At 44.6% G+C, this 19,827-nt stretch overlaps 1 protein-coding gene across 1 annotated transcript in view; it reads left to right on the top strand.

Annotated features, from left to right (window-relative positions):
* Positions 1-1,832: 1,832 nt before the first annotated feature.
* The window catches only part of AHCYL1 (adenosylhomocysteinase like 1), a gene marked incomplete at both ends in the record, with an annotated part of 32,676 nt that continues 14,681 nt past the window's right edge, over positions 1,833-19,827 (top strand). The window contains one exon of the mRNA XM_084241808.1: positions 1,833-1,952. Coding sequence (XP_084097934.1) covers positions 1,833-1,952 — 120 coding nt within the window. The remainder of the gene's footprint in view (positions 1,953-19,827) is intronic.

A 19,827-nucleotide genomic window follows, 5' to 3' on the forward strand; every position in this document is an offset into this window, starting at 1 on the left:
TTGGGAGGGGATGGGGTGTCAGTTTATTTCTTGAAAGAGTTAACTGGGGTAGGTTCCTGAATATAGAAAGGTGGGCTGGGTGATGGGCGCTGGGAGGAGGGATTTAGGAAGAAAAGGGCACAAGGGAGACTTGAATTACTCAGCACAGAAGAGACAAATCCAGCTTCCCAGAATCAGTCAAGTTGGGAAGGTGAGGCAGAGGGATGGAAAGGAAGTAACAGGACAGTGGGTCAGGGAGCTCTCTGGGGTGGCATGGCCAGCAAGAAACTCTGGGTGACCAGAAAGCCAAAAAAACCTTTTCAGAACATTGTGGAATGTAATTTTAAATTGTTTTCTGGCTGACGTAATCTCTCCCGTGGCCCACAAACCTTCATTAAAAGTTCTGCTACATGTTACAGCATTATTTTTGCAGTTGTTTTGAAATAGGGGTGGGGGTTGAAAGGAGAGGGGGTAATGGCCCATATTGAACGAGCAAGAGCTAAAGAACCAGACACAGACCAACGAATAAAACTTCGTATGAGACAGCAGACTGGAGCCAGAGGGAACCAGGGAAGTCTCCACTCCGCTCACTCCTCCCATCATCTACAGAACTCCCGAGGAGGGCGCTGGACTTTCCAAAGGACATGGGCGCTCCAGCCAATGTCACTAGACTCTCAAAGGACAAGCCACCGCAGCTGACATTAGGTTACAAACAGGTTTTGCCTTTGCAGCTCCACTCAGCCTTACAAAACAAACTCTCCCATGGCACCTTTACCGTGTGGGGCCTTAACACGGCGAGGCACATAGTAGGCCCCAGCAGAGCACCGGGGTGGCTTGTGAAGGCCTGGGCACTCGGCTGGGAGCCGGCAGAGTCTAATGCTTGGGGGGGAGGCGAAGGATAGAGGAGAAAAGCCATTTTCACTCCTACCCTTAATCCTCCCACCCATTAGCCCCATCCCAAAGGCCAGATAACATAAATTCTGTGGGCAGAAGGTCTTGCAAACAGGCAAGGCCCAAAGGAGATAGTGGTGGAGAAGGTCACAAAGGGTTGAGCAGGAACACGCTGCTCCGTGTCTGTTCTGCCCACCCTTCTAGAGTCAAGCACCCTTCTAGAGTCAAGTGGGCCCCTTGGGCAGGGGCTCTGGGCCCAAGGGCCTGGGGTGGGGGCAGCGAGCACAGGCTGTCTCAGGCCCCACATGTTTCCTAGGATCGGCTGTCCAGTGACTCCTGTGTGACTCTGGCTTTTGCTCCCAGGTTTTCCCCTTAGGCTCTTGTGAGGTCTTGCTGGGCACCCCACAGGTCAAGGGCACCCCACAAGTCAAGCCCTCCCTCAGCTGCGCGGCATCCTTGTGGGGCCCGCGCGCCGCTAACAGGGCCGACGGCGCCACCTGGTGGCATGAACGTGCCTGCGCAGCCCGGGAGTTTCCCCAGCGAGCGGGGAAGCTAAAGGGGTGGCTCCGGCGGCGCAGGCCAGCGTGGTGACGTCACGACAGGGCGCCGTTTCGCTCCGCCTCTTCTCCCGCCCGGAGCTGCCAGTACTTGACGTGGCGTCACCTCCCTCTGCCCTTACTTTGCGTGCGTGTTTGCGTGCGGCGGAGGTGGCGGCGCGGGCCGGTCCGAGCTCCGCGCTGCTGCTTGGGGCGCTCCCGGGGCGGCCGTCGCTGTCCGGCGGTCTTGGGCTGGCGGGCGGGCCCGGCGCGGGCCCCAGCACCTCAGCGTCGGACGCGGCCGGGCGCGGGGCCCGGCGGGAGGGTGGGCGAGCGCGTGTTGGAGGGCGCCGCGCGGGCGGGCGGGCGCCCGTGAGGCGGAGAGGCGGGGGCGGCGGGTCGGCCGCGGGCCGGGCCGGCCGGGGGATGTCGATGCCTGACGCGATGCCGCTGCCCGGGGTCGGGGAGGAGCTGAAGCAGGCCAAGGAGATTGAGGACGCCGAGAAGTACTCCTTCATGGCCACCGTCACCAAGGCTCCCAAGAAGGTGCGGGGGCTCCGGGAGGCGGCGGGGGCCCGGGCTGGGGCCTCCGGGAAGGGGCGCGAGCGAGCCCGGGGCCGGGCTGCAGCTGCTTGGGGGCTGAGGGGGCGAGGTCGGGGGGGATCCGCCGCGACGGAGGTGGCCTGAGGGGTCGGGGGAGCGGCCCCAGGCCCATCCTGAGCTGGGAAGGCCGCCCCTGACCTCACTTTCCTTTGTCCCTCGGACCTGCTCCCCAGGATCTTGTTGAAACCCGACATGGCCAGGCCTTAAATTTGCAGCTGACTTTCCCTGGGTGAAGGGCCTTGAAGGTGGGGGGGGACTGGGAGGGGGTGCACCTACTCAGCTGACCCCGGTCACCAGCCCCAGGGAGTGGGGGCGAACGGAGGCTCTCCCCCACAGAGGAGTGGGGAAATCTGGCAGCGCTTCTCAGGGCATATCTTTGGGAGCAGTGGCCCGTTAATCCAACAACTGCGTTCTGCCCCAGAGGCAGGAGGAAAAATGCGTGCTCGCTCTCACACAGGTGAAAGCAAGAAGGGCAGCAGGAAATGGAAAACTATGACTTTCACTGTCTACGACAATCCAGTTGATTCGCATATGTAGGGAATTAGCATTTGGAGTTTGGTGGCAGCACACACTGTCATGGATACAGGTTGATCGTAGAGTCGTGTGAACAGATCTCAGGCTTCCTTGAGAAAGGAGCTTGGGTGGGTTGAAGGGGTGGGTGGCAAGGAACGATTGCTCATTCTTTGCCGCACTTACTGAGGCAGAACAAGTTAGTCTATTGTGCTGTAGGTTGAGCTCAAAGGACACCCTTCGCCTTCTCTTGTGGAAGATTAAATGGCAACCGTTGGAGGTTTTAGTCGAACTAGCTCTCTCAGTGGCGGAATTGGGATCCCTAATGCTTTCGAGCGTTTGCTGCCAACCACAATCTTGACTTTCCACATACCTGGCACCCAGTTAACAGTGGACGGAATAACCTTTGCAGAGAGGTGATCTTCCTCAAACCAATGAGAACCTGGATAAATATTTCCCTCCTGTTTAAAAACAATGTTTCGAGGCTGTCTCTGTCTGAAGTGCTTGTAGAAGCTGAAGGAAGCAGGGTTTGCAGAAATAGCTAGTCCTGGAAGCTTTCACACCTGAGCTAGTTAAGCTATCATAAGTGGGAGAGATGGCTTAAAAAAAAAAAAAATGAACGTATCACTCCAGAAATCCAATGCAGGATTGGAACACAGGTCACCATTGCATGTTGTGCACTCTCGCTCTCTTTTCCCACCAAGTTAGGACTTTACCAATAGAATGCCTTTAAATGGGTGTGGCAGATCCCCTGATTCTAAAGAGTCTGGGTAACCTTATTTTCAGTGCTCTCAGTTCAGCTGACTGTTTTATTGGGGGGCAGTAACTCTTTGTAATTTGCGCTATTTAGTATCACAGCCCTTACCAGCAGATTGCTTAAGGGTAGCACTGTGAGGAGTGAGGGGCAAGAATGGGAAAGACATAGTACTCTAATTTTCTGGACTCTTCTCTCCCCATTAGCCTAACCTCTTTTTGTCTAGTCGCTACAGGGATTAGACATCTTTATTCTCACTGCCTTCATTTTACTACGCCTTTATGCTTCCAAGTACAACTATTACTAAGACAAAGTTTGTACTCTAGGTTAACTCCATAAAGGCAGGGATTTTTGTTCACTATTGTATCCATTGTGCCAAGCTCTGTACCCTCCTTTTAGTAGGTGCTCAAATATTAATTGCCCACCTGGCTAACTTATAATTGAAATGTCTGTGTGGTTGCCTACCAGGAAGAAATATCCCTCTCCTCGTTTCTTCCCAGGAGGAGTATTGCTAATGTATATTGTTGTCAGGCCAAGTGCTAATGATTTTAGAGACTCATATGCCATTAGTTTGAAAGTAGTAGTCTGCCAGGAATGTGGGAAGACCCTGCTGTAAGTTTCCATTTGCTGGTAAATGTACCCCAGTGTTTCTTATTAATCTTGTTCTTTTTGGACTTTACTTTTTAGCATTTACACAGGACTTTCTATTAAAGTGCTGTGTGATGACTAATTACCCTTACCCTCGTGATGATTAAAAAAACCATTTATTTAGTTAATGAGTCGGTTGAGGACTAGTCAAGGTCACATAGCAAGTCCCAGGTGATCCATGTTTTCAGAACGTCAGTTGAATTGGATGTTATGACTTAAATCACTTTTGTATCTCTGCCATGTGTTGAAAATGTGAGAAAGCATGAAACAAGTAAAAGGGAAAAATGTAACATGGCATGTACTGAATGGTGTGGGAGAAAGACTTTTTCAGATGGTGCTGTCCTTTACCTTAAGGATTCCAGTCTGGATCTAAACCAAATAATCCTTGGATCCTTCCAAGCCCTGAAGTCCCTCAGGAAAATGAAGATATTTCTGGTGTCGTTTTGAGGCTGTAGGTTACTTCAGGGTGACCTTGATGGTCTTCAGATCAGATTGCAATGTAACTGGTGAAATTTTACTTGTTTTGTTTGGAACAGAGTGGATGTCTGGCCATTAAAAGCATAGATGTCTAGATTCTTCAACTGCAATTGTAACTTACTTGGGTCTATAAACTCCAGAGTCTCCCACAGTGTTAAGGGGTAGGTAGAGGGCTGACTGGATTGATTGAAGGCTTTATCTGTGTGTCTGAGACAGCTGAATGCCTACCACCTTAAGCCGGTTAGTCTCTGCCTTAGTTTCCTCATCTGCCAAATAAGTGCTTTCTGTTTGGAATGGGTGCGTGTAGGCAACTAAAATAGCTAAATGGTTTTTAAAAGAATATTACTAGTGTACTTAACAAACACTCTTCTTTGTAATGATCATTTGAAATCACTTAAAATGCAGGATACATACACTGTAGATAAGGAGGGCAATATATAGAAAGAAGGGAAAAAATACCACTAACCCTGAGAGCAAAGGCAATTGAAACTGATCACCAAATAAAACTCTTAAGCTTTTCTAGAATAAAAAGGAATCACAGAATTTACAGTCTCATTTGCAGACATGGAAAATAATATCAATTTTTCAAAGAAGACAACTTTTGCTGACATTAAGTTGTAAAGGGAATTTTCGTGAGGCGGCGTTAATTGCTGTAGTATGATTCACATGGTTCACAGCTTGTCTCGACTGATGATTTCAGGTAGTATTACCGGGAAAATTTGAGTGAGAAAGAGTCTTTTAGTTGTAAGGATAGTGTACATCGTGCCACACGGAGGATCCTTGTTTAATGTTGGCAGTTATTAGCTGAACCACATAAATAAGTTAGCTGTTTCCCCGTAATCATTGGGTTTTTATCCCCTTTTTCCTGCTTTGTGATGAATGGGGTAATCATTGTCTCTGGGTCTTTGGAAATTGACATTGTATCAAGCTGATGTATTTTTTCACAGCTAAACCAAAATCTCTAGCTTATTGATGAAACCTCCGAAAGCAGACATTTCTTTGAAAGACCTATCAGAACCTTCGCTGTTCTTTGCCGTTCTGAACATTTGATGGGACTTTGTGGCGTGATATATTAAGCATTTTACCTGGGATCTGTGTGGTCAGCTTTATCACCAGTATAACAGGGAAAGGAGAAAGGGGACACAAAAAACTACTTTGTTTATAAGATATTCTTCATTTGACTAAAGTATATATAGCACCAATACATCAAAAGGGTCAGCTGATACCCAGGAAGCATATACCAGTGAGTATTGCTTGGAGGTTAACCTGATAGGTGGAATCCAGGATGCTGTACTTCTCATCGGGATTGTCTTATGGCTCTGTTTTGTTGCATTTTTATAGAATTTATACCTATGCTACTTAGATTCACTGAGAAGAGATTTATTTGGTTGCTATTTCTTGTCATCTCTTCATTTATGTCTGTTGATTCTCTTTAGAGCAGCTATTGTATTAGTGGAAGTCTGATCAGGAGTCAGGAATTAAGGTGATGCTATTGTTTTTTAGATTTCTCCACAGATGCTGATCACCTCTTATTTGAGTCTGTTTACTTAGTTTGACACTGACTTGTGTCTTAAGCTTATCAGAGAGGAGTATCATTGTCTAGATCCCATGCTGACAAGATAACAACCTGTGTACCTTTTGCTTTATCAGGAAACTATGTTTTTGGATCCAGTGTGTTTTACTGAATGTACTATTCTTGTGAAGTTGTTTTTAAGTGGTATTTTTGTACACAGAATCTTGTAGGTCTTTGATTGCCTGGGACTCCTCAAAATTTACTCTGCTACTTCCAATAAGATTTTGGAATTTGAATATTAAAATCTTACAAAGGGCCACCTTTATTATACTGGCTATAATAATTCAGAGCACATCATATTGAAGTGGGAGTGCAGCATCCCCATCTGTGTGAAGACCAACACATTTGCATAGACCAGAGTTTTTCCCAACCTGAAATTCAACAATCAAGGTACAGGTTCTTACCAAAAAATTTCCTTCTGATTCTTGTCGACACTCAAGTGTCTTGTATATAGTAAGTAGTTAAAAGTTCACGTAGAATTTCAGTCAGCTTTTTGTTTTTCTGATTCTATATTTTCCTTTGACTCATTCAGGTAGTTCTCATGCTGTCTCGCTCTTGCTGGAGTGTTGCTCGGGGCCTCTTTGACTTCTCTTTTCTATTCCTAAAACTGAGTAGTAGAGTGTAAGTTAAGAACTTGTTTTGTGGCATCAGGGATACCTGCAGTCTCTATCATCTCAAAGCTGTGTGACTTTCAAAGAGTGCTGTATCCTGGTTTGCCTAGTCCAATTCTGGTTTATACCTGTTATCCCACCATGCTATTCAGTGAGTGCCTCCTTAAATGCTGAAAAGTTCCTTGGTTTATATCAGATTTTGAAACAGTCTTTTTTTTTTTTTTTTTTTTTTGGTGGGACCCTCGCCAGCGGCCGGGAAACAAACCGGTGCTGCAGAGGCTGCAGGCAGGCCTCGCAGTCCAGCACTCAACCGCTGTGCCACCAGGGGAGGCCCGAAACATTCTTTTTATTTTTTTTTAAAGATTTATTTATGCATTCAAGAACTGGGGTACAGGCCAGAGGCATGGGGGTGAGAGCATCACCAGAGACAGAGTGGGGAACAGACAGAGTGGGGAACAGACAGATTGACTGAAATACACTGCTGAGGGGAGCAGCAGGCGAGACAGGAGAGGTCTGCTGCGCCATGCATGTAGCTCCCTGGCCGGGGATCAAACTCGTGCTGCAGTGGCTGCGGACAGCTTCATAGGTTGTGTCTTAATCCCTTGCGCTTACCAGGGAGGCCCCTTTGAAACTTTCTTAAAGAACTAAAACAAAAAAGATATTTCTATGGGGATGTCTTTTTAACAGGAAAATTTTTCCCTGAAAAAATACTATTTTATGTAGTGCTTAACACACGGAACGTAAAATATGTTGATTTACAGGAAGTGCATAGGTCGCAGGAAAGCTTAGAATTTGTGATAATCAAATGGGATCTGCTCCGTCTAACCACTCCCTGCCATACAATGTATGGCCCCTGCCATACAATGTGGGCCATGTCAGACACTGGGCTCACTGAGCCCAGGAATTTATTTCTTGTGAGCCTTCCTAAAGAAGAATTCTTGAATTAAATGAAACAGTCCCAAAGACGCATGCACTGTGATTTTATCCTCTTATATAGTCACTTTTAGATCCCACCCTCTTTGCTCTCCCACCTCCTCCCCTTTGTCCTGTTTCTCTGTGTTTCAAACCGCCTGCTCCTGGTTACATGCAACTGATTTTGTCCTTCAGAAAGGAGTGGCCTTTGCTCCACATCAATCCCAGAAGGAGGGTGGAGCACCTTTGTTAATACTCAGACTGGTTTCATTTTTGTTCCTATCTCTTCGGTTTTTCTGAAGGATTCAGTCCTGTACCTTAATCTCAGCATGGTGTCATAGTGATTGGTACTCCTTAGGAGCACAGAAGGGGGCTGAGTCATTTACTACCCAAATGGGACACAAAGTAAAAAAGTTCAATGAGCTACTAGTGAAAGATAGTATGTGGAATGCTGGGATAAATGCTGGGGAGGGGCTTTGACAGAACCGCCATCCAGAACAGCCCAAGCATGCCCCTGTTTTCTTACTGTACAAGCCTCAGTGCCTCAGCCGACGCACCTCTGGACTTAACCTGTAAGGCTTAAATTGTAATCTACCAGCCAGAACCACATCACATGTTTAAAGGACACCCTCTACTCAGGGTGCGCTAGAAATGCGGCTTAGACAGGTAGGGTTGGGACTGCTCGCTGTACTGTGAGCTGTACATCTTGGACCTGCCTCAGGCTTAGTTCTTTACAATCTGAAGACCTGCGCAGCTAGCATAGAGTAAGCCCAGTTGTGTATCTATTTTTCTTCTCTCTGAAGCCTACGTGTGTAGAGTGGCATTGCTGGAATCCCACTGAGCCTGCATGCACCAGGTGCCAAGGAAAATGTTGATGCTGATCCATAGGGGTGTGCAGCTCTGTGCACTAGTGAGCGGCAGAATGAAACCGCTGAAGGTCTGTGGAACTTAAGTTTAATCATGTTTCGTTCACTTTGACCACTTGAATTAAGTCACCGCGTTTTGAGCAGTGTCAGGATTTTGAAAGTTCTATTTTTGGGAAATGGCTCCCACTCTTCTAGTACCTATTGTAGAAGGTAAACTGGGGGGGCATAGCTTTCAGTGGACATAATGGGAATTGCTTTATCCCTTTTCCTTAGGGCAGTGACCTCAACTCAGTTTTTGGGCTGTAAGCTGCTCCCATTTTGGCCTTAGAATCCTAAAATCAAAAAGAGAGATATCACGGAAGTGAGTAAGACAGAGATTCTGCTCTATCCCCTTTGGGAATCCTTCTCGTCTCCCTTTCCCCCTTCTACTCATCTCGTTCATCAGAGGCTTTAAGGAAAGCCAATTTGGGCTCTCATGACAATCAGCTTTACCTTAGAGATGTAGAAAAGCTGTTGGACTTGAATCTTCAAAGTACACACCACATTTATTTCTAATTTCAGAGGAGAGTTCACTATGTGGATAGGTTTCTCTTTTGCCAGTTTGAGGGAATGCTCCTGTGGTATTTGCTAGATTAGAGATTCTAGAACAATCTCTTTTTTTGAGTCACACATTCCTTTAACAACATTACGAAAATCATGGTTCTTTCCTCAGGAAAAATCAGCAGCACAAAGATTTTACATACATTTCGGAGGACTTGTGGGACTCCCTGAAACTTGTCATGGGTTTAAAAATCCTGGTTTAAAAAACCCTGATTTAGTAGGGCAGGTCTCTAAGTCATAGTATCTTTCCTTACAGATCATAAACTGCTGAGATTAAGTTTCCAATTGCAGTTTGTCCTTGGAACAAAGCTGAGGTTATTGGTGTGCTTTGTCACCCTGCTCTTTGGGATGCGCCTCACCTTCCCAAGAGACTCATTATCAGTGCCTTGAGGTTTCAACTCAGGAACTTATGTACACTGAAACAGTATTTCAGCGACTTTTTGGGTATTCTTGGTACTATCTCACTGCCCTTCATGTGAACTGTGGGTGTCCCTAAAGCTCCAGAGCTGGCTCCATGGGAGTGTTAGAATAAGGAGCTCACATACTAGACTGAGTATCACAACTGAACAAAATGATTTGCTTCCTGTATCAAAATAAGTTTGATTTCAGTGTGTTTCTAGGGCTTACTTTCAGGACTGACTTGTTATCTGAATCTTATTCTTCATGTGATAGATTCTCTAGACCAAACATACCAAGGGCAAGTGTTGTTTCACGCATGTGTGTAGTAAGTAGTGCCTGGCATGTATCCTGTCAATAATTGTTTATTGAGTAAACTGTTGGGAGCGGATCATCTCTCTCAGAAAGTAAACCGAACTCGAGGATTCTGGAGAAGGAAGGAAACGGGATGGAGAGAAATGAGGAGACCTGGAGGAGGCACACCGAGCAGAGACACGTGAAGAAACTGCGCTTGCTTTTTGGTCTTGGACTGGTTGACACAGATGTGGAGGCTGAAATTGCAATTAAGTTTTGGTGAGGCTTGGGGTTTCCCTGGGGGTGCAGAGGGTCAAGACACAGCACCATGAAACTATCCACAGCCGCTGTAGCATGAGTTCGATCCCTGGCCGGGGGGGGGGGGGGGGGTGGCCCACCTGGCGCAGCAGACCTCTCCTGTCTCCCCCGCTGCTCCCCTCGGCAGTGTATTTCAGTGGATCTGCTTGGTCTGTTCCCTGCTCTGTCTCTGGTGAATCCACACACACACACATGCACGCACGCGCACGCACACACACACACACTCTGCATCTCTGGCCTGTACCCGGTTCTTGTGTGCATAAATAAATGCATCTTTAAAAAAAAAAAAAGAAAGTAAACCAAACTCACCTGGCTCACTTTCCCCTTTAGTTGGCCAGGGTTGGTTTTCTAAGACCCCTCCCGTTGGGTGGCATGAAGTACCAGACCTGCAGGCGAGACGTCAGTGGACGTTTATAACAGCTTAGCAGATCCTTGTATAATGCCAGAAATGGATAAGGGAGTAGACTTTTGAGACTATGAGGCCTCCACCTTCTTAACTCAGTGCCTTGGGAACACAAGACAGTAGGCTAGAAACTTGGGGTCATCCTTACACTCAGTGGCCTGAATTTCCCACCATATTTTAAGCTCTTAGCGTTAGGTTCACTGGCCAAAGTTGAAACTGGCATTCTAGTTTACACATGCTCGTGATTTAAGGAACTCCTAGACTTACTCTTAGGATATTTGAGGTTTGGAGGCCAGGAATAAGTTGAACAGCTCCATTTTGGAATATGAGTTGGCGTCCTGAAAGTAACGAACAGCAGCGGTGCTGTGCAGACTTCGGTTCTCGTTCTGCATCCCTGACTGTCTTTTTTTTTTTTTAATAGAGGCATGCTTTATTTATTTGTTTGTTTTATACATGCACTGGGTACAGTCAGAAGCACGGGAGGGTGAGAGAATTCACCAGAGCGGGGAGCAGAGCAGGCAGAAGGACCGAAGTACACTGCTGAGGGGAGCAGCGGGCAGCAGGAGAGGTCTGCGCGCCATGTGGGACCCTCCTCCGGTGGCCGGGGAGCAGCCGGGGATCGAACCGGCTCCTCGGGCGGGCAGCTTCGCAACCCAGCGCTCAACCACTGCGCCACCGGGGAGGCCCCCTGACTGTCTTTCTGAACCAAGACCAAACTCAATGCTCACGAGCTGTATATGCTCCTTCTTTGAAACACACCTTCTTTCAGTTAGTCTTCTGGGAACTGGGCCAATGCTTGTCCTAACCAGGAACTCAGAATCTCATGCCAACTGGGATTGTATTTGTGTTGTTTCCCTAAAGTCTGTGACCTGAGTAGGATTCGGGTGAAATGGAAGCCTTCAGAATTTTGCTGCTCTAGAAGTAGAAATAGGTGGGTGCTTTGTAGAGATGGCAGATGTGTTCAGTTGCTCTGGTAACAAATTCAGTTTCCTATTGGCGGACAGGTGGTATCCAGTTTCTAATTCAGTAATTGAGTTTTTGACGCCCAGCTTCCTAGCACCAGACTTGTTAACAAGCAAGACATGAAGATTCCCAGTGTTCAGGCTCATGGAGAGCAGCCCAGCTGGCTTGTCATGCTGACCAGCTGAATTGTGAATGTTAATTATACTGATCAATACAGTGGCCCTGGTAACAGGCTTGTAGCTGCTGTAGAATCTGTTTACTTCAGGTTTATAGCAGGAAAGAGACCAAGCTGGTTGGGAACTTGGTGTACCAAGTGTAATTAAACTGTATTATAAGGAAAAGACATGCTGTAGGGACTGACTGTTGCTCTCATACCCCAGGATTCCCTAGAAGAAAACATCACTCCCAGAGTGGTCTCTTATTTTCCAGTGGAGAGTGAATGGAGGTTGACAAAGGCTTGGTTTTTAGTGAAGTGGGGTAAAGGGTGATTCCAAATCCAGAAGGTTGGCAGGGGAGCACCCATGTTGGGAGGCACCTCTTTTCTCTAACTAGTTTCTTATTGAGAGGGGAGACTTGATGAGATTAGTTCCAAACCTTGCATTAAGGAGAAGGATCCTTTCCTACTTGGGGTGTAGAAGGTTCAGAAAGCTGCACATTCTTTTCTGACTCCATAGGGAGGGGATTAGCTGAGCACTGGGCATGTTTGGAATGAGCTCACCTTGCCAATTTTTGTTGAATTTGGACCAAGCCATTGTGAAAATAGTCTCTTCTCCTCAGTCTGTCATGTTCTCCCAAGCCTTTGTGGGTCCATCTGATGGATTGTCTGTACCTGACAGAAGGAGTTGGTGTTAAAGGAGATTTTCTCTTTACTTTATCTCTGAAAATGGCATAAGTCACTCATTTGCTCTGTGTTCCTTGAGTTGCTTTATCAAGAGCCTGGTAAACCCTGTGCTTGTGCTTGCTTTTTCATATTCTGCTTAGCTCGTCTCTTAGATCAGTCCTTCTCATGGAGTGGGAAACAGTGGAAGGTATCAGTCACTTTGGGAGCTTTTTCAAAATATTCATTATATCGGCCCTGACTAGACCTACATGAGAATGGGGAGGGATGGGGATAATGGGTCGGTTTGTGTACTTTGAAACAGCTTCCCTAACTAAAGTGTAATGATCCTAGATTTAGAACCACTTTTTAGATTATCAAGCAATGCTGAACAAAATTGTTACAAGATCTGATATTGCTGCTACCACCTTGGCTAACTTTGGCCAGAAAGGAAAATCTTGTGGCCCACGTGAGAGGTTCTGAAAATAGCCTCTATTTACTCTCCTAAGGTATTCAGAGCAAGCCAGGACCAGAAATCATTCAGCCATATCAACTCAGGATTAAGCATCTACTGTGTCCCAGACCTGTGCTGAGAACTTTGGATGTGTCAGTGAACCAAACAAAGATCCACATCCTGTGGAACTTATGTTCTTTTAAGGTTATTGTTTGAGTCATGTCAGTCTAGCGTAGAGGTTCTTAACCATTTGGGATTTGGAACCTTATCAGAACTGTGTTCTTCTTTTAGAAAAATGAACATAATGCATAACAATTTGCATATAAAAGCCTAAAGCCCGCCAGTGGGCCCTAGGCTAACCCTAGAATTGAGAGTGTGATTAGGATAAATCTAGGCCATGAGTTGGGTGTTTGGAACTATTAATTCCTAAACAGATTGTTTTGTGGTTTCTTCATCTGTACAGCCAAGGCAGTTTGCAAAGAATTCAAGAGTGTCTGTTAAAAAAGTAAGTATAAGGAATGGCTAGGCCTCTACCAAACCAATAGCCTTTCAGAGAGTTGGTGATCTCTTTGAAATGCTAAGAGTGAGTTTCTGTCCCCATTCCCACCACTGGTTTCTGCCTGGCTGAACTTGGGCTCAGTGGATTAAAATTAGGTAAGAATATGAGGATTTCCTTAACATTTATGAAATCCTACACTAAGATTAGTAGTAAAATTGTAAAGATAAGGAGGCACTTAAGTGAAATTCTGGCTTCAAAACACAGAAAATCACAGAGAATTTTTGAGGGGCTGTGGAAATAACCCAGGAGTAAAGACTGGAGGAAGATGGAAAAAATGGGCAGAGCGCCGAGAGATTTGACGGAGTTGTAGTCGGTAGCCGGGAGAGCAGCTTCTTTAAGCTAAAATAAGTGGACCCGAGACCCAGACAAAAAAGATTCCCTTTTTGTCCAAAAAGGATGTCACTATTGTTTTATTATCAAATAGAACTCAAGAAAATGGGGGGGGGGGACAGATAAGACTTTATTTGTGCAATCGTAATGTGTCTGTCCTGGAAAAGTTGGTGTTTGACTTGAGTGAATGGCCAAACCTGCCCCAGGGTTAGTACAATGTGTAACGTGTGCTGCAGAAACGTGAATGACATTTCATTTGGGACATGGGGAGAAAGAATTTGAAAAGACACAGCCAGATTTAGAGGTTGGAGCGAGAGCACACGGGGTCCTGTGCCAGTTCTGCTTTTCCCTGCCCGAAATCTGGTGTCTAGTATGACCTCAAGCCAGCACCTCTGTAATAGGGTCTTCAAAGGCCATTCTTGTTGTTTGGCCTAGAACTAAGGGGAATGTCCTCTGTCTACACTGAGAGATTGCTGAGTAAGTGCTGATGCCCCACCTTCCAGTCTCAGTAGAGAAGCGCTGCAGTCCTCCCTCGAGAAGCCTAGAAGCCGGGAGGCTTTAGGTGATTCCAGTTGTAACTAGCACATAGATGACTGCTGTGCTCTGCAACTTTCCAACCTGCTATTAATATAAGGACGTTGCCTTGTTTATTCAGTGATGCATTAAAGCAAGCGGCCTAATCTGAGGACTATAACGAAACCACCAGTTAATCTCTTTGTTGTTAAAGAAATCATTTAAAATGATAAAAAGGAATTTCAACCTCACTTCCTGAGACTATTTAGATCTGTCTTGATGGGCTTTTCAATTTATAATGCTAGTGTGTAGTTAAGCCCTGCTAATCAGTTTTTGAGAAATCCTAATATTCTTTTTTTTTTAAGGGATTTATTTATTTATTTATTTATTTATTTATTTATTTATTTATACAAGAACTAGGGTACAGGCCAGATTAACCCATGCGATCTCTCCCTGCCACACTGAGATGATCCTTATTGAAACAGAATCACTTGTTCCTAAACCAGAAGAGGAGGTCACATGGAAGAAACCAGTGTTGTCAATATGAGGAGAAAAGAGCTGCAAGTAGGGAAATTAAATGTTAAAAAAAAAATGGGTGTGTTAAAATTGAAATGGAAATATTAGTATGAATTCATGAGTAGAACAAAAAGATGTCTTTCTCTATTAAAAGAACCGAGAAGTAGTGATTCCTCTCACAGCAGTTAGCATACGTTATACCAGATGCCATTCCCACTGAAAGAAATCCGGGTACCTTGGCTAAATGGCTGTTCTAGGTCTGAAGCAAGCAGAGAAAGAACAAGGTGAGCTTGGTTATCTCATGTCACAAAGGAAGAAGTGCTTAAATGCAGTCATGTCTCGAGCCTCCCTGGTGGCGCAAGTGTTAAGATGCAACCTATGAAGTTGTCCGCAGCCACTGCAGCACAGGTTCGATTCCCGGCCAGCCAGGGAGCAACCCACATGGTGCAGCAGACCTTTCTTGACTAACCTGCTGCTCCCCTCAGCAGTGTACTTCGGTCAATCTGCCTGTTCTGTTCCCCACTCTCTGTCTGTGGTGAATCCTCTCACACCCTGCGCCTCTGGCCTGTACCCCAGCCCTTGTATGCATAAATCTTTAAAAAATAATAATAAATGCAGTCATGTCTAAAGGGCAGAAGAGTCAGCTTGAACTAGATCCCAACTCACTGTGTTTGGGGCCGTTGGTGCTTTCATTTTACTCATTGTATAATTGAGTGTGACATATTGACTAAATGAAAATATAAATAACAAGTCAAGAAAAAACAAGAGGGAGAAGAAAAACTTTATAAAAGAATGCTAGCTGGCATCTGTGGCAGGAATGATAGAAAAAACAAATCATGAATCTATACACACCCTCTCCCCTATATAACTGGTTCAGGTAAGGATTTTGAACAGATGATAAAGTCACTAAGGAACAAGATACTTACAGGCTAAGTGTAAACCCTACAAATTAACCTTTACTTGCAAAGGAGAAAATAGGCCTGTCAGAGACTAACAGTCTTACTTTAACCAAGGGTTCAGTTTAGAGCTTTTTAGATAGGACAGGAACCTGACGGCATGTACTTCCTGATATTAAAGTATTCTTGCCAAAATTTTAACCTCATTCTAATCAAACTTCAGAACTGAACTTAAAGTTTACAAGAGGGAAACTATCTGAAAAATTGAGAATATGGATGTTTATAAGACAACTGGCCTTAGCTCTTCAAGGAACAGTTGGTATCACAAGGAAGAAAAAAAGCAGACTAGCAGAGAATTTTCATGTTTGCAACCTTTTTGGGGCAGGAACATTTAAAATTATTCATGTGTTTCTATGTATACATAAAAAGAAGCCAAATATGGAAAATGGAGAGCTTCAGTCTGGGTGGAGGGTATTTAGGTGTTCATTATACTATTGTTTTAAAATTTTTATATATCAAAAATTTAATGAAGTTGGGGGTGGGGAAGTGCAGCAGTGGGGGTGGAAGGGAACTCTGGCATATCACTGAAGTCATGGGTCTGTTCCAGGAACTTCGATTTCTGCAGATATCTGTACTAAAAAATTGTTTGAACCTAGAGTTGATAATTCAGTGTGAGGAGAAGAAGAAAGACTGGCATGTTTTCATATGATACAACTTGCAGTATTAAGGATGAGGTAAGTCTGGACAAGCCAGGCAACTGGACAGGTAGAAGACTAAATGCACATTGAAGTATAGTCACATTCTACTGTGCATTATGGCTTTCAAAAGATTAGAAATCCCTTCCCTGTCCTACTTGCTGCCATTTTATAACCTCCTAATTTCACCTTGGCAGTATTCCTCATTTTTACCAGAGCACTTTAGGATATAATAGAAAGCCAGTAAAGTGTGTTGTCTCATGAATAGAAGGGGAGAGTAGGTGATAAAGGGTAAAACCACTCTTTGGCAACTTCTCAAGCTGTATGTTCCTTACCATTTAAGTGACTCAGCAATGTGGGCCCTGGTGTTGCCTCACCCCTTCCTCCCACCATGATTGTTGAAAGATCGTCCATTGAGTCCCATTTTGAAAGGAGTGTTTCTTCTGAGTGTGAAATTGGGTTCTGGCAGTGTGTGTGAGCGTGTGTTAGATCCTGTTACTTGTTGAGACATAGTGTGGAGGAGGGAGATGTGTACTGTCATTAGTCAGCTTGCCCACCTCCTCTCCTCCAGAAACTCGGGCCCCATCTGGGGAAACTGGGAAACTGAGAATTTAGAAACTTGAGATACGGAAGGACTACAGAGCAGCCAACCCCTGCTGAATCTGGGAAGTTGGTTTCTGCCCTTGGGGAATGGAAGAAGTTGCTGCAGGCTATGGACTCAATTCCATGACCTGAGACTAATTCTGTCGGCACATTGTTCTCTAGTGATGTGTCATGAGGGTAAGGTGTTGGGGAGAGGTACCCTTCTTTGGGAATTTTGTTTACCTGGTTAAAGTCTGAAAGATGTTCAGGCTTAAAGAATTCTTGTACCAAGAAGTTAGTGTCTATTGAGAACTGTTTCTTTGAATTCATCTGAAATGGGAATTAGGTTGATCACTGGTAGGTATCAAAGGTTTTGCACCTGTTGAACTGACAGCCATACAATCTCCTTTCTCTGAAGAAAGAGTGGGTGAGAGTACAATCTGTAGAAGATAGAACAGATTAGCCAGATGTGTGAAAGAGGGTGAAGAAGATGTGGGAGGAATGCTAGAAGGTGTTCCCACACGTTGCTTAGTAGTCAACCTATATGGCTCAGGTGCTAAATGTTTAAGAAATACCTGATTGTAATTGTTAAATAGAATAATCTGCACATAGTATACCAGAGGAGACTGGGCAGATTGCTAGAAATGTGGGAATGTCTCAGAAAATCAGTAGTGTTGCAGAAAAGGGATATTGGCCCTTCAGATAATCCTTAGCAATAAGAGGCGGATCCCTCTACTCACTTCTAAGCTATACTTTCTTAATGATTTGTTTTCCTAATTGCTGTTTACCTTTGAGTCTAGTTTTTCACCCTTAGGAGGAAGCCTTTCTGAGGAAATTAAAACCTTGTTATATAGGCATTGAAATAACAGGCTTAATAAGTTGTCTTACCTAATCTCTGATTTTTGGAGACCTGCACTAAATAATATCCAGATGAGGCTGTGAAGTATTCCATATCCAGCATGTTCCCAAAGAAGCAGTAAAAGCCATTTGCATTATCATTACACTGTGGTTCAAAATACTTGCAGATTTTAAGGAACCTATTTCCTTTCATAGATCTTTCCTGGAATAGCACCAGGAGGAACACTTGGTGCTTCACAAATGTATTGCCTAAAAAAATAAGCTGCTCCACCAGTATTATCCTATCACCATCCTATAGTGTCATAGTAGAATTCTGGTGGCTTTTAATTCTTCCTGATTCAGGAACTAGAAGGCAAAATTGGGTGGGATCTGGAAGGAAGTGTAATGAAGTCATTTAATAGACCATGTGTGTAGAAGTAAACTTCTCCACTTCCAGTGGTAAAAAATACCATTTGGAATCAACTGAGTGAGTAGTATACAGTTCTTCTCAAGTAGCTTATAACTGTTTTGGGTTAATTGTGCTCCATTTTTCTTGTTAATGTCCAGTAATTCTTTCAGCACTTTCACCAGACTTACCACTAGGTTGGGGTATTCCATGCCTCCGATTATCTCTTTGGTAGAGTTTTTCTTTATTTTCATTATCACATGGAAGATAATCATTGTATCCACACAGCTATTTGAAGAAGTGCTGTAAAATAATTTGCACACTAAATTGGCCTGGCATTTGAGATTCTAAGACACAGCAAGTAGACTTCTGTATTTGGATGTGCTATTTGAAGAATGAGTCAGTCTGACCTTCTATGCTTCTCAGATGTGGTATTAATGCAAGACTGGAACACTGGTGCACTTGTTGTGGGTACGGCTGTAATGGGGTGGGAGTTCCCAAACACAAAATAATTCTTTGACCTAGGACTTTCTGGTTGTCAGATATTTTTTGGACTCCATTAATCTCCTTTTCCTCCCTCTTTCCCCCATCCTATGTCATATTTAGACCTAGCCTTCCTGACAGATCTAGAAGTGAAGACACACTAAGGGCACACCAATTAAGATTTCATGATTGGGGGAAATCATGATAGTAATGTGAACAGAACAACTTTGCAGTCGTTTTTAGATTTTGTCTTTAATCATATTTGGCTTAAATGCAGTGAGTTCAGTCCAATGAAAATACTGTTATTGAGACCTTACTCATTAGAGAGTAAGCTTGTGATACGGAAAAATTGCTCTTAGCGACAGTTTATTTACAATGTGAAGGTGAACACTCCAGGAGGAAGACAGAGCTAGCAGAGCAGCTGCACGCCACGGCAGCAGTGTGATGCACATTCCCTTCAGCCTGTAGTTTGGGGTGGGAAAGCAGACAAGGTGAGTAAGCATCTATGTGTAGCTAGACCTCCTTATTAGTGGTGAGGATATGAAAGAGGTGCAAGGAGAGACTCATCCATCCTTGTCATAACTTGAGTTAACATTCTGTCCACTTCAAATATGAGCCCTGGTCATTATTTGAGAGCTGGGATAGTGGGAACACTTATTAACAAGCTGCTTGTGACAGTCTAATATTTTTAGATAAGAAAGATTTTGCTAAGCTTTAGGCTACTGAGGAGCAATAGTGCTAAGAGATGGGATTATGACTACTAATTCACTTCTTAGGTGGTTGAAACACATTTCCATCTTGCCACAGTGCACCTCTGTTTTTCACTTAAACTGCTTTAAAGTGCTACTGAGTTCCTCACTCACCCCCAGGTAGGTGGTGTTTGGAAATAAACCAGAACCTTTTGAAAAAAGATGACCAAACAGGGGAGGGAATCTGTCAGCGCTGAGAAGAGTGCAGCTCTTGGGCAGGCTGCCCTTGCCAGGGGTAGGGAGTCTGATGGGGAAAGGGCTGCCTCTGGAGAGTGTTAAAAGGCATTGATGGTCTCTTGACTGTATTTTTTCTACCACCTGAATGACTGCACATTGGCTTGAAAGTCATTACCTTAGTCCTGGATTAATCTCTTAGGTAAAACTGGCTTTGCTGACTGCAGAAGTCACGTGAATATGCAGTGGGAATTCCTATCTAGAAGGGCAAATGCTGAGTGTGGCCTTAGATTTTTTTAAAAGGCAGTTATGATTTTGACATTTAAGCTATTTAAAGTTTAACACCTAAACTAAAAAAGCTGCTTTGGATGTACAAAGATAATTTGTTCATCCAGTTCTGGTGCAGTATATGTAGTTTAACTTGAGCATCCTTTCTGAAATTTGATCATTTGATCTTACAGAAGAAAGAGTAGCCTAAAGAA

The sequence above is a fragment of the Talpa europaea genome (assembly GCF_964194135.1).
Source record: "Talpa europaea genome assembly, chromosome: 9".
In the NCBI taxonomy this organism is placed as follows: Eukaryota; Metazoa; Chordata; class Mammalia; order Eulipotyphla; family Talpidae; genus Talpa; species Talpa europaea.